This window comes from Lobosporangium transversale, assembly GCF_002105155.1.
Source record: "Lobosporangium transversale strain NRRL 3116 chromosome Unknown BCR41scaffold_32, whole genome shotgun sequence".
In the NCBI taxonomy this organism is placed as follows: Eukaryota; Fungi; Mortierellomycota; class Mortierellomycetes; order Mortierellales; family Mortierellaceae; genus Lobosporangium; species Lobosporangium transversale.
Window position 1 is genome coordinate 15,708 of NW_019029010.1, and position 18,111 is coordinate 33,818.

At 44.3% G+C, this 18,111-nt stretch overlaps 2 protein-coding genes across 2 annotated transcripts; one reads left to right on the forward strand and one right to left on the reverse strand.

Annotated features, from left to right (window-relative positions):
* Window positions 1-1,027: 1,027 nt before the first annotated feature.
* On the forward strand, window positions 1,028-2,234 carry BCR41DRAFT_309150 (putative endochitinase; the record flags this gene model as incomplete). The annotated part of the gene is made up of 3 exons (XM_022020941.1): window positions 1,028-1,200; window positions 1,375-1,668; window positions 1,811-2,234. Coding segments are annotated over 3 exons (891 nt in total), but the record flags the coding sequence as incomplete, so codon positions are not given.
* Window positions 2,235-10,483: 8,249 nt separating this feature from the next.
* Window positions 10,484-12,026, reverse strand: BCR41DRAFT_398494 (hypothetical protein; the record flags this gene model as incomplete). The annotated part of the gene is made up of 3 exons (XM_022028967.1): window positions 10,484-11,003; window positions 11,452-11,652; window positions 11,827-12,026. 3 exons carry the CDS (start codon window positions 12,024-12,026, stop codon window positions 10,484-10,486), a joined length of 921 nt encoding a protein of 306 aa, XP_021879060.1.
* Between the last annotated feature and the right edge of the window lie 6,085 nt (window positions 12,027-18,111).

The window sequence follows — 18,111 nt, forward strand, 5'->3', positions numbered from 1 at the left end:
AACTGTCTTTAATCCAGCCAATGAGCGTATCCGTTTCCCTGTTTGGATCCTAAAATCAAGATTGTGCATCTCCACAAACAAAAGAAAATGCGCGCCAAAGAAAAATAAATAAAATCAATATTGGGAACCTGTTTAATGGATTAATGGAACGAAGGAGGCGTTGCACAATCAATGAAAAAAGAATAGTCATTTATTCTCTTAGTTATTTTAAAACAATGAGCCGTTTACTCGACTATATTTTAGATCTTTTCTGATTGAAAAAAAAAAAAAAGAAAAAAAAAAATCCATGTCTACAACAATAGTTGTTCTAAGGAAGAGATGTCCTTCCTTTTGACCTCGCTTTGGGTAAAGAAAAGAGGATCCTCAGATGTAAGAATAATGTGTAGATACAGATGCAAGAGTCGCTCTCTTTGTCAACAACCAACAGCAACAATCTATCCATATCCTGTTGTCCTACATCCATTTATCGTTCATCCTCCATCCTCCATCACCCATCACCCATCGCATCCCTTTTTTGTTTGTTGACCTGCAAACACAAAATGTAGAAATAAGGTTGGGCAGACAGAACATGCAAGCCAGGTCGGTTACATACATGATAAGATGTCATTCGATCATCCCTTGCTTTATCTTCCCTGACGCCAATCCAAATTAACCTTGTCTTTTTATATTCTATCGTGCCTTTACTTTCATTCATCCTGATCTTTCTGCTCACTAAACTTTCACAGGGATCGCTTGCGCCAACTGATATTATTATACCTTATACCTAGAATCATAATCCAAGAACTTGTATAAATACCACCTTCCTCCTCTTTTTCTGTTCCTTGTCTTCTGCACCTCGTCTTCTCCAAGTCTCCCTTGCCTAACGGATCTAATCCTCTTCTTCCTACCGCCTCTACCCTTACCCGTCCTCCTACGCCCACTCCTCCTACGCCCACTCCTACTTCTCCCTCTTCATCTTAATCTCCTTGCTTCGGGCACGAGATCTCCTCACTAACGTCTAAAAACCTCACACGCGTACAAACAAGAAATGAGAGCTACCATTTTGTCTTTGGCCAGTGTGGCCTTCCTTATTGCATCCGTCTCCTCTGCACCTATCGAGAAGCGCGCTGCTGCCGACAAGCTCGTTGTCGGATACTGGGTTCCATGGGGTGATGTTCCAGTCTCGGCTGTTGACTTCTCCAAGTACACTCACATCAACTAGTAAGTCCTGATCGAATGTTTTTCTATATTCTACGCTTTTAATGCCTGTCCGTCTATCTGTCCAACCGCATACTCTATGAACAATAAAATAGAGTGGATTGGAAAAGTAGAACTTGCTAACCTCCAAGGATATTTTTCTAATGCTTGTAAAAAAAAAAATAAAAAAAAAAACAGCGGTTTTGGTGTGATGAAAAAGAGTGCCCCCAGCCCTGCAGATATTGTGTTTGATCGTTACTACGATGGTACTCCCATGAGGGAGTTGGTCAAGAGGGCAGCTCCTTACAAGGTCCCCATCTTGATGTCAATTGGTGGCTGGACCGGTTCCGAGACCTTCTCCATCGTGGCCGCAGATGCTGCTCTGCGCAAGACTTGGATCAACAACGCCTTGGTCTTCGTCCGCAAGAACACCCTTGGCGACAGTGCAGAGAAGCCCAACGGATGGGACATGGATGGTATTGATATCGATTGGTAAGTCTTTTTTTTTATTTTTATTTTTATTTTTTTTATAATATATATCAGGATGTGTATCCTTTATGTGTATTGATTACTATGAAAGAAGGGAATAGCTAACTTGTCTGTTGCATTTACTTGTGCTATGAAATTCTGATAGGGAGTACCCTGGACGCGCTGGTGCCCCATGCAACACCTACACTCCTCAGGACTCTGCCAATTACCTCCTCTTGTTGAAGGAGCTCCGTGCTGCTTTGGATGCAGAGTTCCCCACCAACCGTAAGCTCGTCACCGCTGCTGTCCGTGTTCAGCCTTTCGATGGCACTAGCGGCAGACCTATGAGCGATGTTTCTGCCTTTGTTCCTTACTTTGACTGGCTCTCCATCATGGCTTATGATATCCATGGATCATGGAGCAGAACTACTGGACCAAACGCTCCTTTCGGCACTCCCTCAGCTCCAGGTGAACCCTTCGGAGTCATCCAATCCGTTACTTCATGGAGGTCTGCTGGATGGCCTTCTGACAAGTTGGTTGTCGGTACTGCTTTCTACGGTACTGCCCTCACCGCCACTGTTGATATGAACACTCAGAACCCCATTACCCAGTATGTCCCCCACACCGGATCCGCTGCTCTTGTGAAGCGTGCTGCCAGCAACGTGACCACTACCGCCGCCTGCGGTGTCAAGGAGATCATTGCTGAGCCCACCGGCACCTGGAGATGGAAGGACATCCGTGCCAACATCTTGACTGGAGGACCCACCACCCCTGCTGCTGGCTGGAAGCGTTACTGGGATCCTGAATCCCAGACCCCATGGGCATTCCGTGCCTCGGACAAGAAGTTTGTTTCATATGATGATATTCAATCGATCACTGTCAAGGTCAACTATGTGAAGCAGCAGAACTTGCGTGGTGTGATGTTCTGGGAGATGTCGCACGATTACAACGACGAATTGTTGAATGCTTTGAACACTGTTCATGGTGGACCTTCGCCTACTACCACCACCACTTCTGCCTCCACCACTACCACTACAGTTAGCACCCGTGTTTCGACCACGACCACGGCTGTGACCACAACTACTCCAGGACCTGGTGTCTGCAGCGGTGTCCCTGCCTGGAACAGCGCCACTGTCTATGCTACCCCTGGAACCAAGGTCACATACAATGGTCATCTCTGGACCAACCAGTGGTGGACTCAGGGCGAGGCTCCTAGCGGCTCTTCTTGGGGAGTCTGGAAGGACAACGGTGCCTGCTAAAAAAGAAAGAGAAGAAAAAAAAAAAAAAAAAAAAAAAAAAAGGAGAGGATTAAGTGTTGATCACTTTAGCAGTATCTCCATTACAAAATAACGAAAACAGGACAAAAAAAAAAAAAAAAAAAAAAAAGAAAAGACTTGTTGATCAAGCAATAACAAATAACCAAAGAGTGCAGGTTCACTCATTTAACGTATTATCAATACATTCTATTTTCCACCTTCCCTATCCCACATCAATTTTTTTTTTCTTCAAGTAGTTCATTGTAGTCAATGTCCCCCCACTTTAGGATGACGAATACTTCATTTATTCTCTCTCAGCTATTTTAGTTTCTCCTACGATGAATGAATAAAATGAAAAAGAAAATACTAAAGTAATGTAATAAATCAATATGATATGAGCAGATCTTTGAGCAAATGCTCTATTGAACGCGCCTAAACATATTCAGAAAGGACGAAATAGCTTATTTCCATCTTTTGTAGCAAAGTCACTCCAGGCGCTTCAAGGACAAGGAGGGCTCCAATTCTTTCAATGGATACAGCAAAAGTGAATCAATAGCCCTGAAGGGGGTACTGACCCCACAGGGGCAAGATCATCGTGTCTATTGTGCTTCTAATCAATAACACATCAGTATCAAGGGAACAGACAAACAGAATTTTATAAACATTATGATTTAGTCCTGAGTATAGATGAAATAAAGGGATGAATTAGTGGGTGAGGTGAATCAGAATGATGAATGATGCACAAGGCAAATAATTGGTTCTAAACAGTTAAAGGCACATTTGAACATGGACCAGAGTGGTGAGTGGCTTGATGCTACAGAACCACACGCTTATTATTCGCTTATTATTACAATGGGTCATTTCTTTTTTTTACAATTTCACCATCAACAAAGTCCATTCTGATGGCACCACCTAATTAACAACACGCGTATTCCCCAACAGCGCCCCCTAATCCAATTACGAGCTGTTACTGTCATATCCCGTATCTTTATTAACATTGAAACCACCTTTTATCTCGAGGAAAAACAAAAAAAAAAAAAAAAAAAAAAGCCAGAAAAGGACGCTGCTATGCCCCAAAAAAAGAGCTCCATTCTTAACAGTAATATCTCAGGACATGCTGAACGAAGAGTAGCTGAAGAAGGGATCGATACCCACACTCATCTTCGCACTGGCATCGAAACGAGCTTGCGTCAGTTCAGGTGCAGGAGGCTTGTGAAAAGACCTGAAGACTGTGATTTCTATATCCAGCTTCAAGGTAGAGTAATTCCTCAAGTGCGTGAGGATGAAGAACCATTGATGGAGATTGCAAAAAAGTTTTTGAGTAGTAACAAGAAGGTGATGCTTGTTCAAGGTTACCCGGGAACTGGAAAGTCAATGTTCTGTCGCACATTGGAGCGTTATCTGTGGGATAAATATGAAGAGAACCATAGGCGAGTCCCTCTTTTCATCAGCCTGCCAGCAATTAACAATCCCCAGGTTGACCTCGTTGTGAAGCACCTGCAGGAAGAGGCCTTTACTGAGGCACAGATCAGAGAACTGAAAAAGAGCCACAGCTTCATTCTCATCTGTGATGGTTATGATGAAAGCATGCGAGCCAACAATCTTTATATGACTAACCGTCTCAATCAGTCTGGAGAATGGCGTGCACAGATGGTGATCAGCTGTAACAGCGACAGCCTTGGACCAAACTATCAAGATTGCTTTCAACCTACACGTCATAATCTCCGGAAAAGCCAATCTTTGTTTTTGGACGTTGTTATAGCGCCGCTCTGTGAGATGCACGTGCACGAAGCCTGCGAGCAGTATATGGAAGCTATGGGCACAGCATGGGATGCTGAAGACTACAGCCGAGCTTTTCGTTTGATCCCAGATTATGATGAACTCAAGAGGAACCCCTTTCTGCTGTCAATGTCGTTGCAGGTGCTTCCACAGATGATGGGCCCTGGTCAGAGCTCAACCCCAGAAATCAAACGCATCTCGATCTATGATCAGTTCATCCAACTGTGGTATGAGAAGAAATTGAAAGATGTTTTGGAACTGGAAGACAAGAGAACATTAGAACTATTGTCGGATGGAAAGTTTGCACAGAAGGGGATTAAATATATAGTATCGTTAGCAACAGCAATCTATAGACACCAAGGAAATAATGCAGTAGTGGAATATTCGCCCCTCCAGCATAAGGAAACATGGAAAGAAGCGTTCTTTGGCAGAGACAATGGAGACCAACTGTTACTCAAGGCATCGCCCCTGGCCCACATTGGCAATCAATACCGGTTTATACATCACTCACTGCTGGAGTACTGTTTGGTGCGTGCAATATTTGAGCCACAGGATGCAAGAAATGTAGGCATCCTTAAAGACCATGATGACGATGTATACAAGGGTTATGCGCTTACAGGAGCATCTGATGCGCCATCACTTCTGATCTGGAGGGGCATTGTGAATGAACCCTCGGTCGCCCAGTTCCTAGCAGAGCGAGCTTTACTAGAACCTATTTTCAAAGAGCAGCTTCTTGCGTATGTTGAGCACTCGAAGAGCAACAGCAAGTGGAGGATTGCAGCAGCGAACGCCATGACGATCTTGGTGCGAGCAGGAGTGTCATTCAGCGGAGCTGATTTACGTGGAATTCAGATCCCTGGAGCGGATGTGAGGCATGGCAACTTTGATTCTGCTCAACTACAAGGAGCAGACTTGAGAAAGGTCAAGATGCGCAGTTGCTGGCTTCGTGAAGCTGACCTGAGTGGTGCACGAATGAAAGGGGTACAGTTTGGTGAATGGATGTATAACCTATTGAATTCACATATGATTGACGGCGCATACTCACCCTGCGGAAAGACGTTGGCAGTATGCACTACCAACATACTATGTGTTTATGACACATCAACATGGGACCAGCTTTGGACATATGGTGGCGATTTCTATACCTTCAATCCTTATTCACCAGACGGTCGATACCTCGCTTTTGTCTCTGCCAGGACTGAAATACATATATGTGAAGCAAAGTCAGGAAAGCACACTCTAAGCTTGATAGGGCACGAGAACGAGATCCGATTTCTAGTGTACTCACCGGATGGATATCAAATCGCCTCTGTTGGACAAGATTACACAACAGTGCGTGTGTGGAGTACTTTTTCAGGATCACTTTTGTATGCTTTGGAAAACAATGGAATGCCTATGGCCTATTTAGAATACTCTCCTGACGGACATCAACTTGCTTCATCAGCCCCTGATAACGTGACTCAGTTATGGGATCTAGAAACAGGACAACTGCAGCTTGTACTAGAAAGTCATAAGAGCCACACTGGCCGGACTGTATATTCATTGGACGGCCGAGAAATATATTCCCATACTGATGATAATACTATATGTATGTGGGACACAAAGTCAGGCCAGCTTAAGCGGACTATTGAACTTGAGATTTGTTGCAAAGGCGTCAAATTCTCCCCTGATCGGAGGCTCATAGCTTTGTGGTATAAGTATGATGTAGACGTGCGTGGCACACAAGCAAACAACCTCATCTGCATCCTTTCAGGACATATTGGTCTAATCGAGGAGGTGGCGTTCCAACCCAATGGTCATCAGCTTGCTACATGCGCCGCTGACATGACTATACGGCTCTGGAACATCAGAACGGGGGAAGTCAACAATATTTTGTATGGACATATGCGCCCTATTAACTGCATACGATTCTCGCCAAGCGGACATCAGTTGGCAACTTGTAGCGACGACTATACGCTACGTGTGTGGGATGCACGACAGCCGCCATTCTTTCATGCTATACCTGGTCATGAATGTGTTATTAACTGTGTGGTTAGTTCACCTGATGGAACGCGGATAGCTTCTGGCAGCAATGACTGTACAATACGTCTCTGGGACGCGCAAACCGGGGTAACGCTCCAGACACTTAATACCCATATGGCTGAAGTAACTAACGTCAGATATTCGCCAACTGGTCATCTACTTGCGTCTCGTGATAGAGCCAACATTCTATGTCTTTGGGACACTACATCAGGCCAACTCACCCACACCCTGAGGCGGAATAAGGTGGATGATGCCTCAACTATTAGCGACATAAATGACGATACCGATAGTACAGGCAGTGATGCCCAGAGTATAGACGGTGATTTCAATGATATGGACAGTAGGGCTAGTGACTCTGACGATTTGAACGACAGTGTTGTTGGTATGGACGAGGAATCTGATGGTATGGACGAGGAATCTGATGGCATGGACGACGATATTGATGAAGTAGGCAGCGATATTAATGAGACGGAAGATAGCACTGATGGTACGGACGACAGTATTGATGATATGTACGATGATAATATGGATAGTTATATTGGTGTCAAAGATCGCAACATCAGCGATATAGCATTTTCGCCTACCGGCCACCAAATCGCATCCGGCCATAAAAACGGAGATGTTTGTATATGGGACACACAAACAGGACAACTCATTCGCACATTAAAAGGCGGGACTGGATTCGCATCAAACGTGGCATTTTCACCTGATGGTCAACAGATCGCTTCATTATCAGGAAAGCACAAGATCATGGTGTGGTCAACAGAGACAGTTGGAGAGCCCCTTCATACTATTGCATTTAAAGGATATATCAGAAACCTAATATATCTTGCTAATGGTCATCAAATCGTAACTCTTTGTGACCTGGATGGTTGCGGCTTGTATCTGATCGACACTAAAGTTGGCAAAGCCCGGCAAGTGATAAAATCGAGAGAATCTATTCGGACATTAGTGGCTTCGCCATGTGGCCGTCGAGTCGTCTGTGGATATAATAACCGAACATTGGCCATAGTGGATATGGAAGCAGAGGTAGACGGAGAAGGGAACGCTAGCGCTACGATAGGGAGAGTAATACATAGACTTGAGGGCCTCCCAAACTGCCCTTGCTTCCTGAAATATTCACCCGATGGTCGCTTTTTTGCCTCTGGGACGCGTTATAGTGTGTATGTATGGGATGCAGAATCAGGCAAACGCGTAGCTGTGATTACGAACGATTGTTTACGGGATTCAATCATTAATGATCTTGCCTGGGTCGGTTCTTCTGCTATTTCTGACGCTGAAGCGGAAGAGACCGGGTTATTACTGGCGGCAGCTGGTGGAGATGGCTCCGTTAGGATGTGGCAGGTTTTTCAGGAAAAGGACAGACATAATAAAGTCGACGATGATGATGATGATGATGATGACGAGGACCAAGAGGGCAACCATCGATATCAGTTGAAGTGGTCCTCGAAGCAGGTTGTTCTGAATGCGAGAGGCACATATATTGAAGGGGTGATTGGGTTATGCGATGCGAACAGAACACTATTAGAGCAGCGTGGGGCAGTTGGCACACCAAGCCTTTAGCGCTGCTAGCTTTTCTGACTGATTCATCACCACAATGGATTTCGAAAATGTCGATAGTGAGGGTCATTGGATTGAAGGGAGATTGTCTGTTCTTCATATTAATTTGAAGCGATGTGGTTGTTTTCTCGTAGTTTTGTTGTTTAGTTGCATCCTTCATCGTAGTTAACAGCATATTAAATAACTTTATTTAATAAAATGACTTTTACGCTGTCAGGTTGAGAAACATCGTTTATATGTTCGTCTGAAAGATTTGCTGATTTTTTTTTTATTTTATTTTATTTTTTTATTAAACCTTTTTTAACCTACCGGAATAAATTATGAATTAGACTTCAAAAAAAAAAAAAAAAAAAAAAAAACTTAGGGATAAAGCGCGTGAACTACTTCTTCTTCCTCCTGGAACGAAGCTACCACTTTATCGAATAGCAAAATGAATAATAAGAGAAGTAGGTATTAAGACAATTTCTTCAATTCGGTTTACCACAGCCACATTGTTAACTATTCATTTTTTTCACTTTTCACCTTTGGTAAAACATCCTAAACCAGAATTCATTATGGCCCTGAATAAATGACAAAATGAGTTGTCGCTTTTGGTTGAACTAAATCACTAAATCAAATCAATCAACAATTACCAACTAACTGCCCTCATGAGCATCCCATTATTCACTTTATCATTCAAATAAGTATAAACGCTATAAGGCTATGACAATCTTTTAGTGAGCCTTTGATCCACTTTAGATTAAAGACGTATAAATTATAAATTGTAAAAAAAAAAAAAAAAGAAAGAATTGCCGGATTCTTCGCCTGCCTGCATATCTGCAAACAGCCCAGAGCGCACTACGAGGAGGAGGTGGCCTGGTTCTTGCACGCTCTACCGGGCCCACCAGTCTCTAGAGTTATTCGGTTGGGTATGATCATCTCATCATCGAGTTCTCAATACCGCCCTCGGAACTGTCTGGACTTTTGAGCAAACAACCCAAGGATCACATTGAGAACAGTATTGTAATAGGTAGTGAAGACAAAAGGTGATCTTTATTAAATTATTATTACAAGCCTTTTATAGGCTTAAGACTATATACTGTGACAAGTATGCAATCCACTATCCATTAGTACGTCCATATACACTACGACAATGCCCAAGGAGGCGCGGCTTGCCTTCTTTATCTCTGGCATCCCCTCCCCCCTTTGCCCTCAACATGACGAATTCGGGATAATTATTTCTTCGCGTCCTCCTTTAAAATTTTACCCTCAGGCTAAAGTCTGTTAAAAGCATAGAGAGCAGGCTTGAAGATCCATTTCTCCAACAGCATGCTAACCAACATCACTGGTCTCGCTTTGAACCCGAGGAACTGAGGGTATATAGCGGCGTGTTTCCCATATGTAATCTCAGCGTCAAGGCTTGATCGTGTCTGCCGCTCTAGGTTGTTATAGTCGCCTTTGTCGCCATTCTTTCTAACCCAAATGTGCGATCGGCCATGAGGGTTGAAGAATAGATTATGCGGCTCCACGCGAACTCTGCCGCTTGTAAGCGCGGCCGTCTTTGGCACCAAGACATTCCACCTCGTCGTCCCAATCATTACTCGGCTGCCTCCTAGCGAGGACACATTGATGGCCTTGAAGTATCAGGCCCTCAGAGCCACATCCGCATCGGTTTGAACGGCCAAACACCTCCACCTTAGGGCATATATGTACCCTCCAACCGGACTGGGTAAGACAACCCTGCAGTCCTCTCGCCCCCAGCTCGCTAGCAGAGAACGGCGCGTACCAAAAGGCGTCATGGCATCCAGCCAGCTCGTGCTCTTGAAAGTCTACAAGCTGGCCGTACCAGATCTACCTGTCCCTCGTCCTGTTGGTTTTTCAAGGGGAGCAACAAGGCTACCCTCTCTTCCTCGCCCAGCAGGTACTGAAAAGTTCTGAGTGATAATGTGTGTGTTATTGTAACGAGGGTGAGCAAGTGGAGGAAAAGGGTAAGGGATGAAGTATAATCGCTCTGCTGGAGGCATAAGAGAGGATGAGGATAAGGATGAGGATACGGATGAGGATAAGGGTGAGGATAAGGACCCTAGTATGGCGTACTAATAGCGCACCAAGGTATTTTTGTATTAGGGTACACTATGTCGCTACTGGTAGACTAATGGCACGTTGCCTCAGTCAAGTCTGCTGGCGGAGAAAAAAAGGAGGGGGGCTTTGGCGCGCCGGTGAAAACCGCTGCCCACTTGACATCATTGTGATGATGTTGATGTTGATGTCGATGATATTGGTGACGATGATATTGGTAATTGATGATTGATGATTGATGATGTTGATATTGTTGATTCTGATGACGCTGATATTGATGATTTGATGATATTGCTGTGGATGTTGCTGCTGGTATTGATGTTGGTGTTGATGCTGATGAGGAGGAGGAGATGAAAAAGATATCCCAAGGTAGAGTAGTTGCAACCGTTAGGAAACGTCTGCGGTGCTGCTCCACTAGGGAATGGTTGAAAGTTAGTCGCTTCCAACCGTTCGACCGCTTCTATGCTTCTGCTGAAGCACTGGGTTTGGCCAAAAGCCTTGAGTGATGTGACTACCAAAATGCCTGTGCAGGCTCTCCATCGACCATCGGGGACGAGGGCATTAGTGCGCCAGGCCTTGGACTTGTCAGGAACAGTGGTAAAGCTTAACCACGGTTCAAGAAGGGGCGACTGTCGGGTTAAAGTGGGAGTGTGCCCATCCATAGATGAGTCGACTACAAAAAGCCTAAAAGTACAAATACCAAACATCACATTAGTGGTTATCTTGGATTTAAACCCGCGTCATCTTCAGTAAGAAACGTCAGCAGTCTTACCATCATAAGCATCCACAAACTTTTTGGCAAGGGCTCAGAAAAAGATGTTCAATATCTTTCCATGAAGCTTTTGACAGCTTGTGTCGACTCAGACCAGATGGCAAGGGTGTATGAAGGAAGAGGATGAGGCAAAAGTAAGAAGGGATAAGACTAGTCTAGAAAATAGGAAGAGTCTTTAATTTTATTTATTTATTTATTTTTCCACTACTTCATTTGACGTATTTGGTCACGCACTGAGGCTTGTTGGATACAAAGCGCTCTACCACCAACTCAGCTCGCAACTGAGGCATGCAATGCTATGTTATTGGATGTTTGTTTATTTAATTTTTTTATTATTTATCTTTTGCTAAACGCATTCACGTTGGGGCCAAAGGTACCATCGCTACCAAGAATGCTGTATTGGATCCCATTATTTTCAACTCGAAATCCATAAGTACAGCCCCTATCAATGCCTCAAACGCATCTGTCAAGGCCTTGGGGGCTTTCAAGTTGCCCGGCCATTTCCCGCCATTCGATGCACTCTTTGTGTTGACTGTTGCCGTCTTTTGCTCAAAAGCGGCTCTATTAGTCGATGGATGCCTCGGGTGCTTACCAAACCCAAGTTGGTAAAGATCATGACAAAGGGGGCATTTGAGGCATTGTATTGGGCCTTCAGGGCTGTCGTCCTTCCTTCAAGCACTGTATCCAATACAGCAACAGCACTGTAACTAGCTCTAGTGCTGCATCTCCGCGTACTCTAATCGCTCAAAGCTGGATGACCCAAGGCTAAAGGCGCGTCGAAGGAGTGTCTTGACCTTGAACGTGTGCTCGATAGTGCCCTCAATTTGTCCAACCTCATGGTCATCCAGTAGCTTCTGGTATGGGGGACTAACGGCCTGTAAAAACAGTGTTGTATTAGGGTATGCCATATCGCTACTGGCAGGCCAGCAGTACATCGCACCAGTCAAATTCACCGGTTAAATTAACTGGGCTTGAGAGTAGCGTGATGATGATATTCTTGATGATATTCTTGATGATATTCTTGATGATATTCTTGATGATAATGACGATGATATTCTTGATGATAATGACGATGATATTGATGACGATAGTGATGATAATATTGATGATACTGATGAGATGATACCGTTGATGGAGAAGAGAAGGGGAGAGGAGGAAGAGGAGAGGGAGAAGGCAGAGGATAAAGGCATCCCAAGATAGAGTATTCGCCATCACTAGGAGGCGCCCGCGATATCGTTTCTGCACTGACTGGCTACAAATCAAGCGTACTCTGTTCCCCGATGTGCCCGCCGGTTGCAAAGTCATAGACAACAAAGTCCTAGAAAGCACAAATAGAAAGAAAAAAATTAGATCAGTGATTTCTTTGGATCTAAACCAATGTCACCTTTGAAAAAAAAAAAAAAAAAAAAAAAAAAAAAGAAGAGATCCATAAAGTCTACGACTTACGTCTATGCTTGGTATGCAACCATCTTGGCTTTTGCCTCTGTAGGCGTTGCCGAGTTGAAATGTTTTTGTGTGTGACAAGTGGGTTGGGATTGAAGAGTTATGAGTGCATAACAAAATAAAAAGTAAAAAGAAAAAAGAAAAGATGAAAACAATGCCAGGCTTTATTTATACTTCGTTTTTTTTTTTTCCCTTGCCCTCGAGTTTGATCAGTAAGTGTTAGTGCATTACACAAAAGTCACAAAGACTGGTGATGCACCTTGTCAAAGGACTTTCTGCCCTTTCTTTATTTGGGTTTGTACTCCACAACCTACAGCCCCACAAACATCAAAGAGTAAAGCACAAAGCAACCAAGAGCAAATTGATTGCGCGGCATTTAAGGACTACATTTGAAACATAGTAAATTATCGTTTTTGAGCATGTCCCCATAGCATCCTACTTCGAAAAAAGTTGGTAAAGGAGAGGAAAGCAAGCTATCCCGGCCTTGAAAAGTGTATAAAAAGACATCTCTTTTTCTCTTTCTCAGGTCCCTTATATGATAGTCCTTATACTCTGCAAAGCATACGGTGCTCCAGAGCAGGGTTGTTAGTAGGTCTTTAGTACTGGTCCACTTGTGGGACCGGGAAAAAGCGCTCGAGCTCAACACTGTTTCAACATGTTTCTAGTCCAAGGGATGGTTTTGAAGCTCGATGATGAGAAGCCCCTCGAGGCGACTTCTCCAGAACCTGGAGTCAGGTGGGGCGCCCTGGGCTGCCTGCAGATATGCAGGTAGACGAAGTGTCTAGTAATTCTTTTTTCATATATTTTTACATTCCATGTCTTCACTGTGAGGTAGGTTCTCTGGATCATCAAAGATTGGCGTGATCCTACGATGTTTTTATATGTTTTTGGTGGCGCGTTTTACCCTTATTCTTGTTCCTAGAATTAAGTTTCCATTGCGACCCTTTTTTTAAATGGCAGAGTGAATAATGAGGTGCTCATGAGGGGTGATGGTTGGCAATTATTGATTCATTTGATTCATTTCATTTGATTCATTTCAATTGATTTATTTCATTCAATTGGTTCATTCAAGCAAGATTCAGCTAATGAAATGGATGGCGTGACCCATGCAACAACTCATGGTAGAATCCTAGCACGCTTTTCTTTTAGGCTCCACCTTTGCATACAGCAACAAACCTAGTCAAATGGTATCTAAACTTGAACGAGGCTTAAGATCAGCTCACTTCCGGTTTTACCATGGATAGGTGAATTCACCAAAGGTTTCCTTGAAAAAAAAAAAAAAAAAAAAAAAATCACATGCATACTTTTTCCGGATGTATTTCCTTCTATATTTTACTTGCTTCCTTCCTATCTTCCTCACACCCGAATCATTGAGCCTATCAAGATACCAATTATCAAGAGCAGCTTCCTTAGCTTCCTTATACCTGGTCACCAATCTCATTGTATGTTGATCACATTTTTTTGCTGTCTGGCTTCCCTAAGATTATCAACACCAATCCTAACCAACTTATTACTCCTGATAAATCAATAGCGAAAAGCAAAAGCAAATGAATGTGTTTAGATCCTTGAATACTCGCAAGACTTTGTCCGCGCAGGTCGCTTTCAGTATCGCCACTGCATATTTAGAACAAGCTAACAAAACTACTGACCCGAAGGTGACAGCGGAGCATTGCTTCGACGCAGTAAAAGCACTTTCTCGGATACGATCCAACGGACAGAAACACCTCGTCACCTCCTTTTGTCCTGAAGACCAACAATTCTGTATGAGTGTGGCTGATACCCTATTTGATCTTGGGACATTGTTAGCTGGTCACAATTATCAAAGTGAAGCACAGGGCTGTTTTAAAGAGGCTCAACGATGGAGGCAGGATCAAGAGAGTACCCGGCTGGTGCAATACTCATCTACATCCACACCCAGTCATAAAAGCGATGGGAGCAAAAATAATATCAGAGACGACTCTATCAACTCGAGCAGCCAACATACAAAAGGCAATATGAATGACTTGAATATTGTGCAGCCACAACTACTGAGAGGCCATGATGCTGTCATTGTCCCAACGGATATCTTTGGCAGTGATGAACCTCCAACTATTGTCAGATACAACCTACCAGGTTTCGACGAACGACTCAACGACGTTTCTCAGCTTGTATATTGTCTCAATCTACTGCAGTCTGCACCTTTTCGAATGGACAATCTCACCGCATCTGAGCATGAATGGTCCGCCTCTAGGACAGTCGATTTAGGTGAACTGGAACGACTGCGCAGCTTAGTATCGGATATGGTTACTATGTTCATTAACGACGGGACCAAAGCCAAGGCCGCCGTTGTCGAGGTCGTTCGTCTGGCCCCAGTCCTCGACAGAGAGCACTATAGGAGGCTGCTGATGGCTTTCATTAACGACATCAATGAGGGCATCATTCTTGATATACATCTTCTAGAGGGGCTAGCTCAGCTGATGCAACATGGCCCTCCTAATTACCTGGACTCTGATGATCTTGTCAAAATTCTAAATACTCTTAGTCCACGAATAAAAGATGTTCACAAGCAATCAAGCGAATTCCTCTATTCACTGGTCGCAACTATCTCACAAGTTCTTGATGCCATGGCCAATAATCAAGTAAAAGGCCTCAAGCGCGAGCAGCTTCATGAGCCTCTGTCAGCTTATTTAAAAGGATTGATGGGTGACTCTGATCCTTATCTAGTGTACCACGCATCCTATGCATACCAGGCGTTACAGTACATCCCTGACGATGAGACACCCATACAGGCAATGCTTCGGCGCACAACAACCGTCCTCCGAGGTGTGTTCGGAGTAGTTGACGCAATTGATAGCCTTGAGTTGAGTGCATTCATGGATGAACTAACTAAAACCCAGGGGCAGGTAACAACAGTAACAGAAGTTGCAGACATGGGCCTGCAAGTGTACAATGGTATTGTAACGCTAGCTGCGAGCGGAGTAGCATTCATAGAATGTATGAAGGAAGGTTTTTCCTTCAGCGGCAAGGCCACATGGTACCCTGCGCTGCGTATGGCCGACTTATTGCTCCAGGCGGGACAACTCATCAAGTTCAAGGCATTTGTATGTGAGGTTCCATGTCGGCGCGATCCAGCGTTCCAATGGGGGCTATGTCAACTGCTAGGCCAGATCGCAGCCTGTCCTCGAATGACCATATGCACACGTCAAGATGCAGTCACTTTTTTAGCCATGATTTATAAGAATGATGCTGAATGGGGAAGCTACGCCCATATAAAGCAATATATCATTGCCATCCTCAAAAAACTAGTATTTGAACCAGGGTCCCTTACGCAAAGTAAACCTTTTTTTTTACCTTCATTTCATTCGTTTATTTTTTTATTTTATCAAATTATTAATCATTATAACCTGTGTTTATTCAACTCACTTTGGATCGATCTTTGTCTATTTTTGACATACTGTAGATGCTAGATCACAACTCCAGGAGCTCGCCACTGATAGAGACGTAGATAAGCAAAGCCTCGGCAATGCGTGCATAAGTGGTCCGCCCTTCCAGAACTGCTTTCATGTTCCTTCACCTCGCCTTGCATCACCATCCTTGCTTGACCGTGTTCAAGAGGCGCCAGATGATGAAAAGAGTATACAGCAGTTTAAACAGTTTCAACTCAAAAGTCGCGACGACAGAGATTTTTATATCCCGCTGTATGCCAAAGAAAACCCAAAAGCACGTGATGACGATTTGTTCCTTTTGATGGAGAGGGTAATAGAGTTTTTGAATAGCGATAACAAAGTATTTCTCATCCAAGGCGATTCTGGCGCGGGCAAGTCAACATTCAGTCGTACGCTTGAACATAGACTGTGGGACTCCTATGTGAAGAGGCGAGGACGTATTCCCCTTCACATTAATTTAGCAGCTGTTGAAAACCCAGATAAAGACCTAGTGGCAAAGAGGCTGCGAATGGCTGGCTTCACAAGGCCCCAGATCAAGGAGCTTAAGATGAGTCGCAAGTTTATCCTGATATGCGATGGATATGATGAGAGCAGGCAATCCAAGAACCTGTATGTGACTAATCGGCTGAATGAGCCTGGAGAATGGGATGTCCAGATGGTGATCAGTTGTCGCAGCGAGTACCTTGGTCAGGACTACCAGAGTCGCTTCAAACCGACAAGACGTAATTACCATATTGAATTGCCGCAGTTTCAAGAGGCGGTAATTGCCCCGTTCTCTGAATCTCAGATCGATGAGTATATTGAGCACTACGTGGAAGCTATAGATCCATTGTGGCATGTTGAGGACTACCGACGCGCGCTTCAACTAGTGCCAAGCTTGCACGAACTCGTCAAGAACCCTTTTCTACTTTCGATGTCATTGGAGGTGCTTCCTCGGATGGTAGATCCGGACCAAGGTCTTTCAGGGTCTATGGTTAAACGTGTAACCCTATATGACCAGTTCGTAGAGTTCTGGTTCGAGCGGGGCAAGAAGCGGTTGAATGAGATAATAGGGCCAGAGGACAGAAGAGCATTCGAAACCCTATTGGATGACGGGTTTGCAGCAAACGGGGTTCGATATCTGGCGGATCTGGCGACAGCAATTTACAAATATCAGGATGGTAATCCTGTTGTAGATTACTCTCCATATCAACACAAGGGTACATGGAAAGAAGGGTTCTTCAGCAGGGAAGATGGTAGAAATCTCTTGCGCGAAGCCTCCCCGCTGAACCGCACAGGTAACCAGCATCGATTTAGTCATCACTCAATACTAGAATATAGCATGGCTCGTGCTATATTTGAACCACAAGAGAGAAAAAACGCTATGGTCGATAAGCCATCGACAGGTGCAGCAACGACCTCAGGATCCTCGCGTCGACAGAGTGTTAGCTCTGATTACAGCTTTACTATTGCAGAAGACACAGATCAAGCGGCTACTACTAGTCTTGACCCCCTTGATCCGAGCTCACCTCTTGCGTGGAGAAGCTTTGTAGATGCACCATTAGTGCTGCAGTTCCTACTAGACCGAGTCCAACTAGAGCCCATGTTCAAACGACAGCTGCTTGCATATGTGGAGCACTCAAAAAGCGATAGAAAGTGGAGAATCGCAGCAGCTAACGCTATTACGATACTGGTACAAGCAGGGATCCCATTTACTGGAATCGACCTCCAAGGGATCCAAATTCCGGGCGCAGATCTGAGCCATGGTATATTCGACTCTGCTCAGCTACAAGGAGCGGATTTGAGGAAGGCCAGGATGCGTAACTGCTGGCTCCATGAAGCCGATTTGAGTGGCGCACATATGGATGGAGTGCAGTTCGGCGAGTGGCCATTCCTTAAGCCCAATGTAGATGCCGTTGGCGGTTGGTATTCACCTGATGGAAAAAAATTAGCCGTGTTTTCGTTACAAAGCAGTGTGACTTTTTACGACACATTGGCTTGGGAAGAACTTTGGACAATATACAACTTTACTCGACTCTCATATTCGCCTGATTGCCAGTACATCGCGGTTCTTACTGGAGGATATCAAATCAGAGTGTGTGATGCGGCTTCTGGAGCAACTATTCGCAGTCTAGAAGGGGTCAGTGAGGTTCTTTGTCTGGCGTACTCGCCC